Here is a 17604-nt window from a genome sequence, read left to right on the forward strand (position 1 = left end):
TTCCTGCACTTCCCCTCTTGTTTCTTCCCGAAATGAGTCAGAGTGAAAGCAAACTTTCTGAGGTCCTGAGATCCCGGAGACAGGCTGTGAGGGCCGCTGGCCCCGCCCGCTCCAGCAGCGTGTGTGTGTGTCTGTGTGTGTGTGTGTGTGTGTGTGTGTGTGCGCGCGCGCGCGCGCGTCAGGGGCCAATGCTGGAAAGGAAACGGCGGACTCGCTGAGGAGAAGAAAGGAGCCGCCCCCATCGTCGCCAGCCCCCTCCCCACTTCCCCTCCAGCGCGCTGCTCCCTTCCCCCCGCCTCTGGCCTCGGGGAACGAGCAGGAGGCAGCCCAGGCGGAGCGGGAGGAGCTGGCAGCGGGGCGCATGCCAGGCGGGGGTCCTCAGGGCGCCCCAGCCGCCGGCGGCGGCGGCGGCGTGAGCCACCGCGCAGGTAGGGGAGCTGCCACAGAGTCCTAGCACGTCCTGGGGGGGTCCTGGCAAGGAGGGCGCGCTCTGGCCCCCAGGAAGTCGTGTAGGTCAGGGCGTGCCTCTGTTAACAACCCTTTTCGAGGTGAGGGAAACTGAGGCAGGACGCGAGGCGTGCGAGGTTGAGAGAAGAGCGAGTCTTGGGCTGCCAGCCGGGCACCAGCGCCGAGCCGGGCCAGGTCCCTGACCCAGGACTGTGCAGCGATCCCCGGGACCCGCAGTTTGCGAAACTGTAGGAGTCTGACCCGCGCCGCCGCTGCGTGTCCAGGTGACCGGGAAAGGTTGCAGGGGCGTGCTTGGGGTTTGGATCCGTCCTGGGACACGTGCGCCGCCTGCACTCTCGTTGCGGTGCGCCCCAGCCTGCGCCCCCTCGGGACAGGGGACGTCCCGCCCGCCTTAACCCCAAGACCCAGCTGGATCTCGGGTTCCACCCCTTAGGGGACCTGGAGGGAGGAGGCTGGGAGCGGGACCAGGAACTGGTGCCTGTGCCTTCCCTAGGGGCTGCTCTGAAATCAGTGTCACCGCCCACTTCCTACTTGGCTACAGTAACGGGGACGGCCCAAGCCGGAGACTGCTTGGTTTCCACCGCCTGGAGCGCGGGTCTCGCTGTCAACTCTTAGTGATGATTGTGGATGGTTGTTTTTCAACAATGACAGGACTTCTGCCTTCTCACTCTTAAAATGTGAGGTTTTCCAAAGACAGTGAGATTTGGAGTTAGGGAGTGCTGCCTTGTGTTCTTGCTGGGTGAGGACAGGGCTGGGTCAGTCGCTTAACCTCTCAGAGCCTCAGTCTCCTGAAATGTAAAAGAGAACACTCATAGCCTGGCCTCCATGTGTCGTTAGGTTTCTTGTATGGGAAATCAATTTGCAAAGTGTTATCATCAACTGGACAAATTTGAATTGGACAGCACTAGGACCATAGGAACTGGGGTTTGGAGACAGTCTGCCTGCATGTCAATCCTGGACATGCAGGAGACTATGACAGTACCTGCTTCATAGGGTTGTTATGCGGTTTAACTGTGATGGTGGAAGTGAAGCACCTCGCCCAATGCCTGAAATACCCAGTGCACTCTCAAAAAACCTTAGTTGCTATTTTTCCTAGGCAAAATCTAAATAATTGGGAGTAATGTGAGAATACCAGTTTGATTTGATTAATGCAGGAGTAGTAGGGCATTTAAAAACACATGTAGTTCTCCTGTGCTCGGCATGGTACATGAAGTCCTCTGAGGTTCAGTTCTGTGCCACAGAGCAAAAAGAGCTGTGGACAAGACATCCGCTTTTTGGGCTCTTTGACTTTGAGCCTGTTTTCTCATCTGTTTACAAAAAAGATAAAAGAAAAATGGGGGTAGTAATTACTGCCTTTTGTACTGATCGCATTGCCTGAGGATTAAATGAGGCAAAAGATCTGAAAGCACCTTGTGGAGTATGAGTCACTATGCACATATAAGACATGATAGTACTAGGAGGGAATGGTAACATCTGCAGGTTTTTAGAACTTACAATGTGCCAGACATTTTATTATGAATTCCTTTGATGAAATCCTCCCCGCATCTTTATGGGACTGGGATTACAGTCCTCATTTCCCTATGACAAAGCTGAGGTTCAGGGTCACCCTGCTTGGTTCCCAAGCCCACAGAGCTCTTAAGCGTAAAGCCAGGATTAGAACCCTGGTGTGGGTGCCACTCACAACTGTGTTCTTGGCCGCTTGCCAAACTGAAATTATAGAGTGGAGCTGTGATTCAGAACAGACCTATATTAGAATTTAGGTAATTTTTTTTCTTTAGGAGACAGAGTCTTGCTCTGTCACCCAGGATGGAGTGCAGTGGCACAATCATGGCTCACTGTAGCCTTGAACTCCTGGGCTCAAGAGATCCTCCTGTTCCAGCTTTTTGAGTAGTTGGGATTACAGGCGCATGCCACCATGCCCAGCTAATTATTTTTTTTAGAGTTGGAGTCTTGCTATGTTGCTCAGGCTGGTCTCGACCTCCTGGCTTCAATCATTCCTCCCACTTTGGCCTCCCAAAGCGCTAGGATTACAGGCTTGAGCCACCAGACCCAACCTCCATCCTGCATATCTATAGACCCAAAATGTAAGAGTGAACTGTTAATCCTGGCAAAAGAGGCTTTGGCATAATTTTAATTTCCCTCAGACTTGTTTTATAAAATATACTTTAAACTATCTTCTTGTAAAACAAATGATGACAATTTGCAGAAAAGTTATTAAAACATTGAAAGAACAGGTTGCAAGATCTCATCACAAATCTCTAAGTGGTATCTGGATTGTTTTGTTTTGTTTCAACACTCATTTGCCAGAACCCTTAGGATAGCACATGAGGTGTAACCGGAAATCGAGGCGTTGGGTGTCATGGTTACTTTGCAGGGCTGGGCCCCAGGACTTTTCTGCAGGAAGTTCATTGCTCACCCAAGATGCCTCCAGAAGAAAGCAGAAACTTCCGAGAGGAGCGTGAATGCTCCGTTTCTGTGCTGCAGAAACAATTCCTAGTTTATTTGTTTCCTAAATTAAGTTTATCTTATTGGTTTTTGTTTTTCCAAAAGCAATGCATGCTCATTACAGGAAGCACAGAAAGCTACAAACAAGTAAGTGAACACTAAAAAATACTGTAATCTCACCAAGGTAGACAAATAGCTTGGTGTCTCTGTCCTTGTAACCCATTTCTGTGCAGCATGCATCCATCCAAAAGTGAGAGGCAAACTATTATTGTTTTTTGTTAAATGACAAAAATAGTACTTGCTAATTGCTCAAACATTATGACATTAATGTAGAACAAAGCCAATTTATTATGCTCATTAAAACTTTTTCTTTTTTTTAAATCTAAAAATTTTGATTGGAGAAGGATTAGAGACTAAATTGTTGATATTTGAATTTTATTGTGGTTTTGGTTAAAGTTTGATGCAGGACCTTCAGAGCAAAGAGAGGGTACAATGGTGACCTTTAAACAATATATATATTTTTTGAGACGGAGTCTCGTTCTGTCGCCAGGCTGGAGTGCAGTGGCACGATCTCGGCTCACTGCAACCTCTGCCTCCTGGGTTCGAGCGATTCTCCTGCCTCAGCCTCTCGAGTAGTGGGATTACAGGCGCCCACCACCACATCCAGCTAATTTTTGTATTTTTAATATAGACAGGGTTTCACCATGTTGATCAGCATGGTCTGGATCTCCTGACCTTGTAATCTGCCCGCCTCAGCCTCCCAAAGTGCTGGGATTACAGGCGTGAGCCACTGCGCCGGGCCCTTTAAACAAGATTTAAAGACCAGCACACAAAGTTTCTGAGTACAAAAATAGGTAATATTTTAGGTTAGGGTCATTAGACCAGAATTAGAATCATTCTTTTTTTTTCTTTTTTTAATTAAAAAAGATGGGGTCTCCTTATGTTGGCCAGATTGACCTTGAGCCTCAAGCAATTTCTGCCTCAGCCTCCCAAAGTACCAGGATTACAGATGTGAACCATTGCACATGGCCAGAATCATTCTTTTGATAATAATGATGGTAACTGAGTTTATATGCTGTGTTCTCATGAATCCAAGCAGAGCCCACTGCTTCCAGAGATTCCCTTGGCAGCCACCCTGGGTTGAGGAGGGTCCCCTCCTGGCACAGCTGGAACCACTGGTGAAGAGCCATTTTTCAGTCAGCACCGTTTAGTAATATAAGACTTTTAGCCTCGAGGAGTCTTCCGTTGTTAGTTCCTAACTTTAATGACTTTGTGGTAAAAATTCCTTAGCGAATGACTTCTGTGCAACAATCATGTAATTTTTAAAATTCCAGATGTTTTAGCTATTCAGAATCCATTTTTTCTCTCAAAACGAGAGTTCACCAGCTGTTTCTCTTGAGCGAAGACTTTGCAATGAGCTTTCAAATGTTCACACCAAGTAGAAGCAGGAAGGGAGAACTGTGGCTGGGCAATGAATGAAATACTGACATTTAGCTGTAGAAGGTAGGCAGGGGCTCACATGGTGTGCACAACCTCTTATATGACTACTCGTCCTGTATCTGCTTCCTTTCCCTGCCCCATTTCCCCTTTGGCTTTTTGTCATGACTCAGAAATGGATGCTAGACATTATGGGGCTCCCTCCAGTCACTAGGGTCACTGGTCACAGACTTATAAACAGAATCACAGAACTTATTGTCAGATGAAGTTTCAAAACACCAATTGGCTAAACTCCTTGTGTTCTGGCAGGTAAGATGTCGGCATCCTTATTTAACAAATGATGCTACTGAGGACTATGTATACAGAGACATAGTCTCAAAATAAGTGCAGTCATGCCTCGCATAATGATGTTTTGTCAATGTCACATATGTGAGAGTGGTCCCATAAGATTATACTGGGCTGTCAATTTCCTAATGCCTAGTATTTACTATACATTTTATTGTTATTTTGTGTACTTCTACTTAGTAAAAAAAAGTTAACTGTAAACCCGCCTCAGGCAGGTCCTTCAGGAGGTATCAGAAGAAGGCATTGTTATCATAGGAGATGATGGCTCCATGCGTATTTTTGCCTTGAAGACCTTCCAATGGGACAAGGTGTGGAGGTGGAAGGCAGGGATAGTGATGATCCTGACCCTGGGTAGGCCCAGGCTAGTGTGTGTGTTTGTGTCTTAGTTTTTAACAAAAAGTTTGAAAAGTAAAAAAATAAAAATTAAAAATAGGAGCTTATAGGATAATAAGGATATAAAGAAAAAATATTTTTGTACAGCTGCACAATGTATTTGTGTTTTAAGCTGTGTTTTTATAAAAAAGTCAAAAAATTAAAAAAATTAAAAAATTATTATATATAAAGTAAAAAAAGTTATGGTACGCTAAAGATAATTTATTGTTGAGAAAAAAATTTAAATGAATTTAGTATAGCCTAAGTGTACAGCGTTTATAAATACGGTAGCATAAAATTATGTCCTCAACCCTCACGTGCACTCACCACTCACTCACTGACTCACCCAGAGCAACTTCCAGTCCTGCAAGCTCCATGCATGATAAGCCTCCTATAGAGGTGTACCATTTTTCATCTTTTATAGTGTATTTTTACTGTACCTTGTCTATGTTTAGATATGTTTAGATGGAAAAGTACTTACCATTGTGTTACAGCTGCCTACAGTATTCAGTACAGTAACATGCTGCACAGGTTTGTAGCCTAGGAACAGTAGCTATACAATATAGCTTAGGTGTGTCATAGCCTATACCATCTAGGTTTTTGTGAGTACACTCTACGGTGTTTGCATGACAAAATGACCTAATGACACATTTCTCAGAACGTGTCCCTGTCAATAGGTGATGCACGACTGTGATTGAAATAAGTAGCCCCAGATTATTTTTCTCATGTCAACTTCAGGTTAATTTTCCAGCCACGTGGCCTTGTGCTTGCTCACCATAAAAAAATGTGGATAAAATTCTACCTGTTCAGCCACAACATTTGCCTGTCATGGGTGGACTTTTACCCTTTATTTTCAGAGTTCAAAGTTTGAACTCTCAGAGAAATGCAAATAAGACAGTAAACTCCTCGAGGTGAGGAATAGCAATCTCTGAAGATAAATCATATATTTATTGTACAGTATTGAGTGGCAGTAGAGATCATGTAATCTGGCCTTCTTCTTTTACAGGTGAGAAAAGCGAGAAACAGCAGCAGAGTGATTGTTAGAACCTGTCTCCTCTTCTTTTACTTAGAACTGTTTTCATTAAGTTGTGTTTCATTTCATAGTTCTGTATAATTCATCCCTGCTTAAGATGCATTAAATGAATTGAACCGAATCCCTTTTTTTTGAGCCATGATGGCTCTTAAAAACTTAGATTTTCAGCCGGGTGCAGTGGCTCATGCCTGTAATTCCAGCAGTTTGGGAGGCCAAGGTGGGCAGATGACCTGAGGTCAGGAGTTCGAGACCATCCTGGCCAACATGGCAGAAACCCATCTCTACTTAAAATACAAAAATCAGCTGAGCATGGTGGCGTGCGCCTGTAATCCCAGCTACTTGGGAGGCTGAGGCTGGAGAATCGCTTGAACCTGGGAGGCAGAGGTTGCAGTGAGCCAAGATCGTGTCACTGCACTCCATCCTGGGCTACAGATAGAGACTCCGTCAAAAAAACAAACAAACAAAAAACCACGTAGATTTTCAAGTAATTACTATTGTTACACTAAATGTCAATGGATCCTTAGGAATCTATTTGTTCATGAATTCATTATTTATTCATTCAACGTTTATTGAGTGGCTACTTGGTTCAGAATTAGAATTAGCATGACAGCCACACATTAGAAAGGTATCACTTTTTGACTAAATTAAAAACTTGCTAAAAATAGTTATCCATTGATGGAATAGGCTACCCCGAAAGGCAGAGAGCATTTTGTCATTGGAAGTATGTAGGGCAGTGTGGATGACTCTAGGGTGACTGTCATGAGGGTTCTGCACTGGGGAGGGGGCTGCGTGGGATGATGAATGGGAACCCTTCCAGTGCTAAGATGCTGTGATCGTTGTCCTGCAGGATTGGGATTGTGCAGGATTTGAGCTACTGTGTAAATTTCCTATTCCCTGCTCATTGGGCTTCCACATTTTGCTTCCTTCCCTTGCCCAGGTGGTTCCATTTCAGGAAGCCTAGATAGCTTCTTTGCAGTCATCTGCCCGAATGTCATAGCTACTTTAACTCCCCAGAGCTGTACATGTCTAGGATTGATATTGATCATTAACACAATTATGTTCGCCCAGATGAACAAATCTACCAGGAGTAGAAACGTGCATTTGACAGGTGGCCTTGCATGGAGACTAATCGCTTTCACAGGTTGAAAGGTGAAATATCTAAAGTTTAATGAGTAAGTTGTGTCCTGAATGTGGAATCTGAGTTGAAATTGCATTTTGTGACATGTACACCTACCTAACTTTTCTTTTTCATACCTGTCATCTTTTTTTTTTTTTTTTTTTGAAATGGAGTCTTACTCTGTAGCCCAGGCTGGAGTGCAGTGGCGCAGTCTTGGCTCACTGCAACCTCCGCCTCCCAGGTTCAAGCAATTCTCCTGCCTCAGCCTCCCAAGTACCTGGGATTACAGGCATGCCCCACCACGTGCAGCTAATTTTTGTATTTTTAGTAGAGACAGAGTTTCACCATGTCGGCCAGGCTGGTCTTGAGCTCCTAACCTCAAGTGATCCGCCTGCCTTGGCTTCTCAAAGTGCTGGGATTACAGGAGTGAGCCACCGCGCCCGGCCTGTACCTGTCATCTCTTGGTTTGTGAGTGGATTGATTATTGGACTTTATTTTTAACACAGGAGAATGTGCGTGTTTTGCATTTATAAGTGAAAGTATGCCTCATCTTACTCCAACACTGATAGGAAAAGGAAGATTATTTTACAATGGTCAAGTGAAAAAAAAAGTAAATACAGAGATAAAACGGGGTTCTAATATTTCTGCTACACTGGAAACTTAAGAGTTGCAAGAGCTGTTTTGGGATCACAAATCTTCTGAAGAAAAAAGTTTGTGTATTTCAGTACAAGTCTTAATGTTTCCCTAGCGTCTTGTGTTATAGCTGCAGGCCAAGCAAAATGAAATGTGAGACACTGTCCTTGGGGATAGAGCATCTGTATTCAATTTAAACAGTAGATTTGGGGGCCTTAAATTACCTCGACTCTATTAATCATTTTGTGTTCCTTAGTTTATAGAATTATCTCCTAGAGACATTAACTTATCCATTAATTTCTTCCATTGTGTTTATTTATTCATTCACAAATACTAGCACCTACTGTATACACAGTACAGTGTTGTACATTGCAGGGTACTTAAAAATGTAGAGTGCCAGGCATGGTGGTGCATGCCTATAGTCCCAGCTCCTTGGAAGGCTGGGGAGGGAGGATTGCTTGAGGCCAGGAGTTCAAGGTGGCAGTGCGCTATGCTTGTGCCCACGAATAGCCACTGCACTCCAGCCTGGACAACACAGCAAGACCCTGTCTCAAAAAAAAAAAAATGAAAAAACTCCCCCAAAAACAAAAATGTAGATTGTTCTCAAGGGCCATCCAGTCTAGAGAGAAGAACTAAGGGAGCCTGGTATTCTTAGGCCTTAGAGCTTAACAGCCACACCTAGGATGCCTCTTCAGGTGTTCCAGGCCTTCCTGTGTCTTCCCAGTTCTGATACTGGATTATGTCATTATGTCTCTGTTGAGTAACTCCTTCCAATCAGGCCTGCACACTGCTGCCAGGACAGTCCTCACAAAGCACAGATCTGATTGGGTTATTGTTCCTCTGTGGAAAGGGCTTTCAGAGACTCATTATCTCCCCCCAAGCAAATTATTAGCATCTCTTTTCAAGCTTTCCATACACTGGCCCTTAAACACTTAAAACGGACACTCTGGCCTTTTTATTATGCACATTATTCTGCCCACCGAGAATATTACAGAATCCGTCTTTCTTGCTCCCAATCTGAACACATCAAAATGTCATCCCTTATTTACCACCTAGCAAATCAATAATGCTTCTCAGCCTTCCCCGGTTCTCTGGAATCGTCTGCTCTCTCTTTCTTCTGTTATAGTTTGTTATGGATATAACCTGTTTTTCTGACTCCAGTGTAGACTTCTTCAACTCAAGGTTTCAGTTCTGGTTTATCTCCTTACTCCCTCATCTATGTAGTACACTTATGGTTTACTCTGTTCTCACTGGATTAGACCAAACTCTTAATTATATTTAGGATGGATTAATCCAATGCATAGATTAACCAAGTCTATTATTTTTATATCTTTTGAAACGAATCAGGAGTTTCAGAAGTTCAGTTCAGTTTAAATATGTATTGAGATGCATACACTATATAGTCAGATACTATGACAGCTCTTGAATATAAAAAATATATATACTTTTGTTTGTATATATATGTGTAAATTGATATGTAAATTCAAATAGATAGTGTTGTCTACACCATTGAGAAGCCTATAGTCCCGTGGAAAAAAGAGAATTCATTCTCATGAAGTTTCTGGATATTGTTTCATCAGAATGACTGGGCACATCGGAGTGTACTAAAATCATTAAGAAGTATTTAGCACCTAGTAGATGCCTAATAAATACCTTACAGGCTAGATGGATGGATAGATGGAGGAAGAAAGAAGGGCTCCTTTAATTTATAATTTACCTATTGCTGGGTTTACTCCTAGGTATGACAATTTTGAAAACAATTTACTCAATGTTGATTTCCACACTGTGTATGAAATATGCTGCTTTTCATTCAGGAAGAGATATATAATTCTCCATTTGTAGAACACTGAGTTAATTTCATGGTTGTGATGTTGCTTTTGCTTACTTTCACCCACATTTTCTCCTCTGTAGGGTGGCAGCTCCGTAGGGTGGACACACGCTTTGGGAGACCTGCAGCTGTTTGTGTCTGGGGGCAATGGTGAAGGGCAGTGACTCATTGGCCCAGAACTCATGATCTCATCTCTCACCCAGCTGGCTAATCGGCCTTAGGGACAGGAGGATGAGCGCTGCACTCCCTCCTAATCATGCAGCTTTTGTGTGTCTTTCTTTACTTGACTTAAATTGTAATTTGAATGGAAAAATGGACAAATTCTATCATTTGAATTTAACTTTTATATATTTTCTTGACTCTGATTTGGGATTATCTAAGTGCATTTATTCAAATATTTATTGTGTTTTTCAAACTTTTTTTGAAAAGCATTAGGTAATACATGATAAAAGATACTGTTATTACCCCTGTTTTTGCCATTTCAAGGAGTCAGAACAGGCTCAGTGGAAACAAAATGAGATGTCTTATGGGAGTTACTTTCCCTTCAGCTAATCTTGGTATGAATTTATATTGACACTATCTTTAAAATTTTATTCTGCTTTTTAAATTTTACTTTAAGTTCTGGGATACATGTGCAGAACATGCAGGTTTGTTACATAGGTATACATGTGCCATGGTGGTTTGCTGCACCTATCAACTTGTCATCTAGGTTTTAAGCCCCGCATGCATTAGGTATTTGTCCTGATGCTCTCCCTCCCGTTGACCCCTACCCCCCAGCAGGTCCTAGTATGTGATGTTCCCCTCCCTGTGTCCATGTGTTCTCGTTGTTCAATTCCCACTTATGAGTGAGAACATGCGGTGTTTGGTTTTCTGTTCCTGTGTTAGTTTGCTGAGAATGATGGTTTCCAGCTTCATCCATGTCCCTGCAAAGGACATGAACTCATCCTTTTTTATGGTTGCATAGTATTCCTTGGTGTATATGTGCCACATTTTCTTTACCCGGTCTATCATTGATGGGCATTTGGGTTGGTTCTAAGTCTTTGCTATTGTACATAGTGCCGCAGTAAACATATGTGTGCATGTATCTTTATAGTAGAATGATTCACAAGCCTTTGGGTATACACCCAGTAATGGGATTGCTGGGTCAAATGATTAGTTTTTTATTTATATAAATTTATGGGGTACAGTGCAATTTCATTACATGCATAGTTTGCCTAATGGTCAAGTCGGGGCTTTTAGGATGTCCATCACCCAAATAATGTACATTGTACCCATTGAGTAATTTCTCATCCTTCACTCCTCCTATCCTCACCCTTCTGAGTCTCCATTGTCTGTTATTCCACTTTCTACATCCATGTGTGGACATGATTTAGCTCCCACTTGTAGGTGAGACCATGTGATATTTGTCTTTCTGTGTCTGACTTGTTTCATTTAAGATAACGGTTTCCAGTTCCATCCATGTTATTGCAAAAGGCATGAGTTCATTTTGTATGGCTGAATAGTTTTCCCTTTTGTATGTATACTGTATTTTCTTTATCCAGTTCTCTGTTGATGAACATCTAGGTTGATTCCATATCTTTGCTGTTGTGAATATTGCTGTGATAAACATATGAGTCCAGGTATTTTTCTGATACATTGATTTATTTTCCTTTGGGTAGATACGCAATAGTAGGATTGCTGTATTAAATGGTAGTTTTATTTTTAGTTCTTTGAGAAATCTCCATACCGTTTTCCGTAGCGATTTTAATAATTTACATTCTCACCAATAGTGTATAAAATTTCCCTTTTCACTTTTCACTGCATTCTCTTCAATATCTGTTATTTTTTGACTTTTTAATAATGGCCATTCTGACTGGCATAAGATGACATCTCATTGTGGTTTCAATTTGCATTTCTTTGATTAGGAGTAATGTTGAACATTTTTTCCATTTGTATGTCTTCTTTTGAAAAATGTCTATTCATGTCCTTTTCACACTTTTTAATGGAATTATTTTGTTGTTGTTGTTGTTGAATTGTTTGGGTTCCTTGCATATTCTGGATATTGTTGGATGCATAGTTTGCAAATATTTTCTCACATTCTGCAGGTTGTCTCTTAAGTCTGTTGATTATTTCCTTTGCTCTACAGAAGCTTTTTAGTTTAACTAAGTACCATTTGCCTATGTTTTTTTTTTGTTGTTGTTGTTGCCTGTGCTTTTGAGGTCTTAGTCATGAATTCTTTGCATAGACCAATGTTCAGAAGAGTTTTCCCTCAGTTTTCTTCTAGTATTTTTATAGTTTTGGGTCTTATTTATAAGACTTTAATTCATCTTTAGTTGAATTTAGTTTTGTATGTGATGAGGTATAGGGGTCCAGTTTCATTCTTCTGCATATGGCCATCCAATTTCCCCAGTATCATTTATTGAAAGGGGTGTCCTTTGCCCAGTGTATGTTCTTGTCAGTGTTGTCAAAGATCAGTTGGTTGTAAATATGTGGCTTTATTTCTGGGTTTTTTATTCTGTTTCATTGATCTATGTGTCTATTTTTATACCAGCCTATTTTTTACCTATTGCTGTGTTTACTCGTTATTCTCTTTTTTAATGAGTAAAATATCCTTTTTAAAAGACAACATCCAAATTAGGAGACTGCCTTTGATTAAAATGAATAACTATTAATCATCACAGAGCAGGGAAAGTGTGAATCATCAGGAATTTAGTGGAGAGAAATCCACTGTTTTGAGTATGTCTTTGTATTAGTCTGGTAAATTTCTTGAGGACAAACCTTGTCTCATTTGCCTTCTTATAATTCATGTCAGACTTATAGTAACAGTAAAGACTTATTGAATTGGGTTGCTTTAAAACAGCATGTGTAATATAGCCACCATGGCATGCAGGAGTAGGTAGAATTGCCCCCAACCAGGAGTGGCTCTTGAAACATCACAGGGAGAGGATTAGGTAACGGTTGGGTTAGAAAGAGGAGCACAAGGCACTTATCTTCATGTTGCTTGGGCTCACAAGCACACTTTTCATGTAGATTGCATGTTCAAGATCAACATGCCAAAAGTGGCAAAAATCTCTAAAGGAGCCTCCATCTACACATTTCGAGAAAAATGTCCATTCTCCATATCAAAGCACATTATCTTGATTTTAATTTGGAGTGGATTTAGGGGACTGATGAAGCATGGGGCACTGCAGCATCCCCCTAGCCAACCCTTACACCTGTGGTGCTCCCAACACCTCCTGCGTTCATCATTTATCATGAAGTATGGTGCATTCCTGAAACACTGGACAAATGCATCTTCTCCTAGAAGCACAGAGGTACATTCCAAAGGCAAACTCACTTAAATTGTGATCAAAATACTTCAACTTGCTTGCTATTGTTGTGGATAAGTGATAGTTAACCACAACCGGCTGAGTGGCCAGGTGGTAAGGACGTGGATGGGGAAGGAGGTTCAGGGTCCTGCATAAGTCCTCTAGTGTCTGTAGATCTCAGTGTCCTCCCTTGTGAAAATGGGGATAATAATATCAGCCCTCAATTTACAGAGTTGCAGTGAAGGTCCAATGTGATCAGTGTTTGTCACAACCTGTCATCATTTATGTGTATAGAACTGCTTTTACTATAAACTTGCTTGTATTGTCCCCAGCAGCCAGTGCTGCCTATAATCTGTTGGCTTTATTGCTTGTCCAGTGATCTGTGGCTCCCTCCTGTCCTAATCCAGGTCCAAGTGGATTAATGTTATCTGATTCACGTTAGTGTTTCTACAGATATGTAATGTTATCTGAATCACATTAGTGTTTCTACAGCAAAACAGATGCTTATTCCCACTAAGTAGGATAAATGAAGACTCTAAATTGCTTCACATCTGTGCACATGAGGTTCTGCCACCATGTGAGTTCAGTCAGGTCAGATTACTGCCAGATGAATTAGAGAAGGCTTGAGGTTCTCAGAGAATTTTGGATTTTGGAATTAGAGATGATGCATCATGGATTTGTGCTTAATAGCTGTTTTGCTACTTTCCCTCCCTTTCCCCTCTCTCCCTCCTCCTCCACTTTCAGTTCTTAGCCTCAGTTACTATTGTACTGCCTCCGTTTCTTGAGACAGGCTGCTGATATGCTGCCTTTGGTCTCTGAGCCACCAGGTACAGCGCTGCAAAATGGAGGAACAGATGAACATAAGGGTGTCTTGGGGAAGATGAGCACAAGACATCATGGGGTTGTATTGTTACCCCCAGCTTCAGCACATTCCCGGAGTGTAAGTGCAGGCTGGCTTCTCCATAAAGCAACACAGCAGTATGCTCTGAGTGGGAGTGCCTCTGAAACTCAGCTTCCAAAACTGTGGGCTCACCAGACCTCCTTGGTATTTTTTTTTTTTTTTTTTTTTTTTTTGAGACAAGGTCTCCCTCTGTGTGCCATGCTGGAGTGCAGTGGCATGATCACAGCTCACTGCAGCCTCTACTTGCTGGGCTCAAGTGATCCTCCCATCTCTGCTCTGCAAGTAGCTGGGACTATAGGAGTGTGTCACAATGCCCGGCTATTTTTATTTTTATTTATTTTTTGTAGAGACAGGATCTCCCTATGTTACCCAGGCTGGTCTCAAACTGCTGGGCTCAAGAAAACCTCCTGCCTCTGTCTTCCAAAGTGCTGGGATTATAGGCATGAGCCACCACGCTGTGCCCCTCCCTGGTTTTTGATCCTTGGTCTGACCCCTGGATTCTCCTGGTTGACTTACACTCTTTGGAGTGCTGACTAGTATAGACTCTCCCGATGCTGCCTTTTGGATGAATCCTGTGATGCCACATTTTCCAGCCTTAGGACAAATGATAACCTACCCTGTAGTCTGTCCATGCTCTGGAGACCCTGCTGGTCTTACAAGATGAACTGGACAACTGCTTTCACTGATAGGCCTGAAGGAAAAGGGTTGGAACTGTCAAGGTTCCCCATTAAATACCAACCAGCAATGACAATCAAGGTGAGCTATTCTTGTGGTGGGTAGGATGCTATCTTGGGCTCTGAGTGTGTCTGGAATTGGTGGGTTCTTGGTCTCACTGACTTCAAGAATGAAGCTGCGGACCCTCGCGGTGAGTGTTACAGTTCTTAAAGGCGGCGTGTCTAGAGTTTGTTCCTTCTGATGTTCGGATGTGTTCGGAGTTTCTTCTTTCTAGTGGGTTCATGGTCTCGCTGGCTCAAGAGTGAAGCTGCGGACCTTCGCGGTGAGTGTTACAGCTCTTAAGGCGGTGCGTCTGGAGTCGTTCGTTCCTCCTCGTGGGTTCGTGGTCTCGTTGGCTTCAGGAGTGAAGCTGCAGACCTTCGTGGTGAGTGTTACAGCTCATAAAGGCAGTGTGGACCCAAAGAGTGAGCAGCAGCAAGATTTATTGCAAACAGCGAAAGAACGAAGCTCCCACAACGTGCAAAGGGATTAGAGCGGGTTGCCGCTGCTGGCTCCCGCAGCCTGCTTTTTATTCTTATCTGGCCCCACCCACATCCTGCTGATTGGTACAGCCCAGTCGTCTGTTTTGACAGGGCGCTGATTGGTACGTTTACAATCCCTGAGCTAGACACAAAGGTTCGCCACCTCCCCACCAGATTAGCTAGATACAGAGTGTCCATTGGTGCATTCACAAAACCTGAGCTAGACACAGGGTGCTGACTGGTGTTTTTACAATCCCTGAGCTAGACATAAAGGTTCTCCAAGGCCCCACCAGACTCAGGAGCCCAGCTGGCTTCACCCAGTGGATCCCGCACCGGGGCTGCAGGTGGAGCTGCCTGCCAGTCCCCTGCCGTGCGCCCGCACTCCTCAGGCCTTGGGTGGTCGATGGGACTGGTCGCTGTGGAGCAGGGGGCGGCGCTTGTCGGGGAGGCTTGGGCTGCACAGGAGCCCACGGAGGGCGGGGAGGCTCAGGCATGGCAGGCTGCAGGTCCCCAGCCCTGCCCTGCGGGAAGGCAGCTAAGGCCTTGCGAGAAATTGAGCACAGCAGCTGCTGGCCCAGGTGCTAAGCCCTTCACTGCCCGGGGCCGGTGGAGCCGGCGGGGCCGGCCGGCCACTCCGAGTGCGGGGCCCGCGGAGCCCATGCTCACCCGGAACTCGCGCTGGCCCGCAAGCACCGCGCGCAGCCCCCGGTTCCCGCCCGCGCCTCTCCCTCCACACCTGCCTGCAAGCTGAGGGAGCCGGCTCCGGCCTTGGCCAACCCAGAAAGGGGCTCCCACAGTGCAGCGGCGGGCGGAAGGGCTCCTCAAGTGCCGCCAAAGTGGGAGCCCAGGCAGAGGAGGTGCCGAGAGCGAGCGCGGGCTGCGAGGACTGCCAGCACGCTGTCACCTCTCGTAAGTATCTCTAGTGCTGCTGGCGATGAGATGATTCAGTGTGGATGATTGATACCAAATGTATCATGGACAGTGAAGGCTGTGTAACAACACATATAGGTAGGTCTGTTACAGGAGTTACAGTTCTTGACCCAGTAAATCTTTTTTTTTTCACTGTGCAATTGAATTTTGGTTTTACCTATATAACATTTTCATCTATATGAAATGTAAGCTCTGTACAATTCTCCATTAGGACATTGTGTGGATTTTGGTGTTTCTGAATCTCTTCTGGCTCAGAAAATTCCCTGCTCTTGCTGGTATAATTTCATACCCAAAGAGGGCATTCTAACCTTAAAAGAAGTTCAGCTCAGCAGAGTGTCTGTCATTGCCTTTCTCTCTAAACACAGTTTTCCTTCTTCCTTGGCTTCTCAGGTGTTTTAGCTCCAGGGAGGAAATAGTCACAGTGAAAATCTATTTAATAAAACCGTTATGAAAATGTACTCAACCTGAGTATGCACTGGAACAGCAGAAGATGAGGACTCGGTCTATTGCCTTCCCACCAAACCTTGCCGGCTCTCTGTAAATTTTCAGAGCTGTCACTTGTGAGCTATTTCCACCAAGGGAGAGCTTCTGTAAAGCTGGGGACTTGGCAGGCCATTTCGCTAATTCTTTGGGTGTTCTTTTAGCATTGTCTGCAGTGAGTGTGGGAGTCAAAGGCCCTTCAGTGCAGAGATAATGCCATCTTGTTCCCTGGGACCCCGAAAGAGCCAGAGTCAAAGGAGCTTTTTGTTTCACTCATAGAAAAACCCACAGGAAATCCCAGCTTCAGATATTCCTATTCAGTTTCCTTGTCCCTTCAGATCTCACTGTGTTTAGGCCTCCTTTGAGTGAGGCAATAACTAGTAAAAAAAAAAAAAAAAAATGAAAGAATGCCATTCATGGTGGCTCGGGGACTGGGCACACACACTGTATACACAGGGTGGGGGGCTTCCCCGGGACGCTGATGTCCTTGTTCTCCTAGCAGTCAAAAATTGGCCAGTGAAATACAGAGAATACTAGCTACCTCATACTGTTAAGAGAATTGACTGCGGTCAGATGTGTAGAGTTTCAAGTACATACAGTTTCTGCCTCACTGTAGGCGCTCAATATTATTATTGAGGAGCTATTATTAGATTTCACATCTCTGCCAGCTCTTGTGTCACTTATTAAGCATATGACTGGGAATAAGCTATTTAATTCTCTTCGTCTGTAAGATAGGAAGTAATATTGCTTATTTTGTGGGCCTATTGTGAGGATCACGTAAGATGAGAGATAAAAGGGCTTAACAAATGGTAGCATATTGCAGGTGGCCTGCAGCCTGCCGCTGTGCAGGTGACGTCCCACACAATGGTACTGGCCGAGGGGTGAATGGAGCCCTGGTGCTGAGGATGGTGAGCCTTTTTCTAATTCATCAGCTCAGAGGTGCCACCTTTTTCTAATTTACCCTCCCTAAGAGGACATCTTTTTATATTTTACCACCCCAGAGAAGATACCTTTTAAAAATTTGCACAATGGTACCATATGTGCTAGCTGCAATTCTGTCAACAAGAGAAAGATGTTATTTTTAGTGTAGCAGACAGAGAATTCTGGAGAGGGCACATGGCATGCTTTATCT

The 17604-nt window shown here is 43.9% G+C and overlaps 1 protein-coding gene across 12 annotated transcripts in view; it reads left to right on the forward strand.

Annotated features, from left to right (window-relative positions):
- The first annotated feature begins 206 nt into the window (after positions 1-206).
- The window catches only part of DISC1 (DISC1 scaffold protein), a 415293-nt gene continuing 397895 nt past the window's right edge, over positions 207-17604 (forward strand). For 6 of the 12 annotated variants that reach the window (XM_055373011.2, XM_055373035.2, XM_063707830.1 and 3 more), the window contains exon 1: positions 207-428. In XM_055373011.2, the coding sequence (XP_055228986.2) occupies positions 362-428 (67 nt within the window). In that variant the 5' untranslated portion in view covers positions 207-361. The remainder of the gene's footprint in view (positions 429-17604) is intronic. The other 6 variants (XR_008674555.2, XM_063707816.1, XM_055373017.2 and 3 more) reach the window with 4 other exon arrangements.

The sequence above is a fragment of the Gorilla gorilla genome, chromosome 1 (assembly GCF_029281585.2).
Source record: "Gorilla gorilla gorilla isolate KB3781 chromosome 1, NHGRI_mGorGor1-v2.1_pri, whole genome shotgun sequence".
Taxonomy (NCBI): Eukaryota; Metazoa; Chordata; class Mammalia; order Primates; family Hominidae; genus Gorilla; species Gorilla gorilla.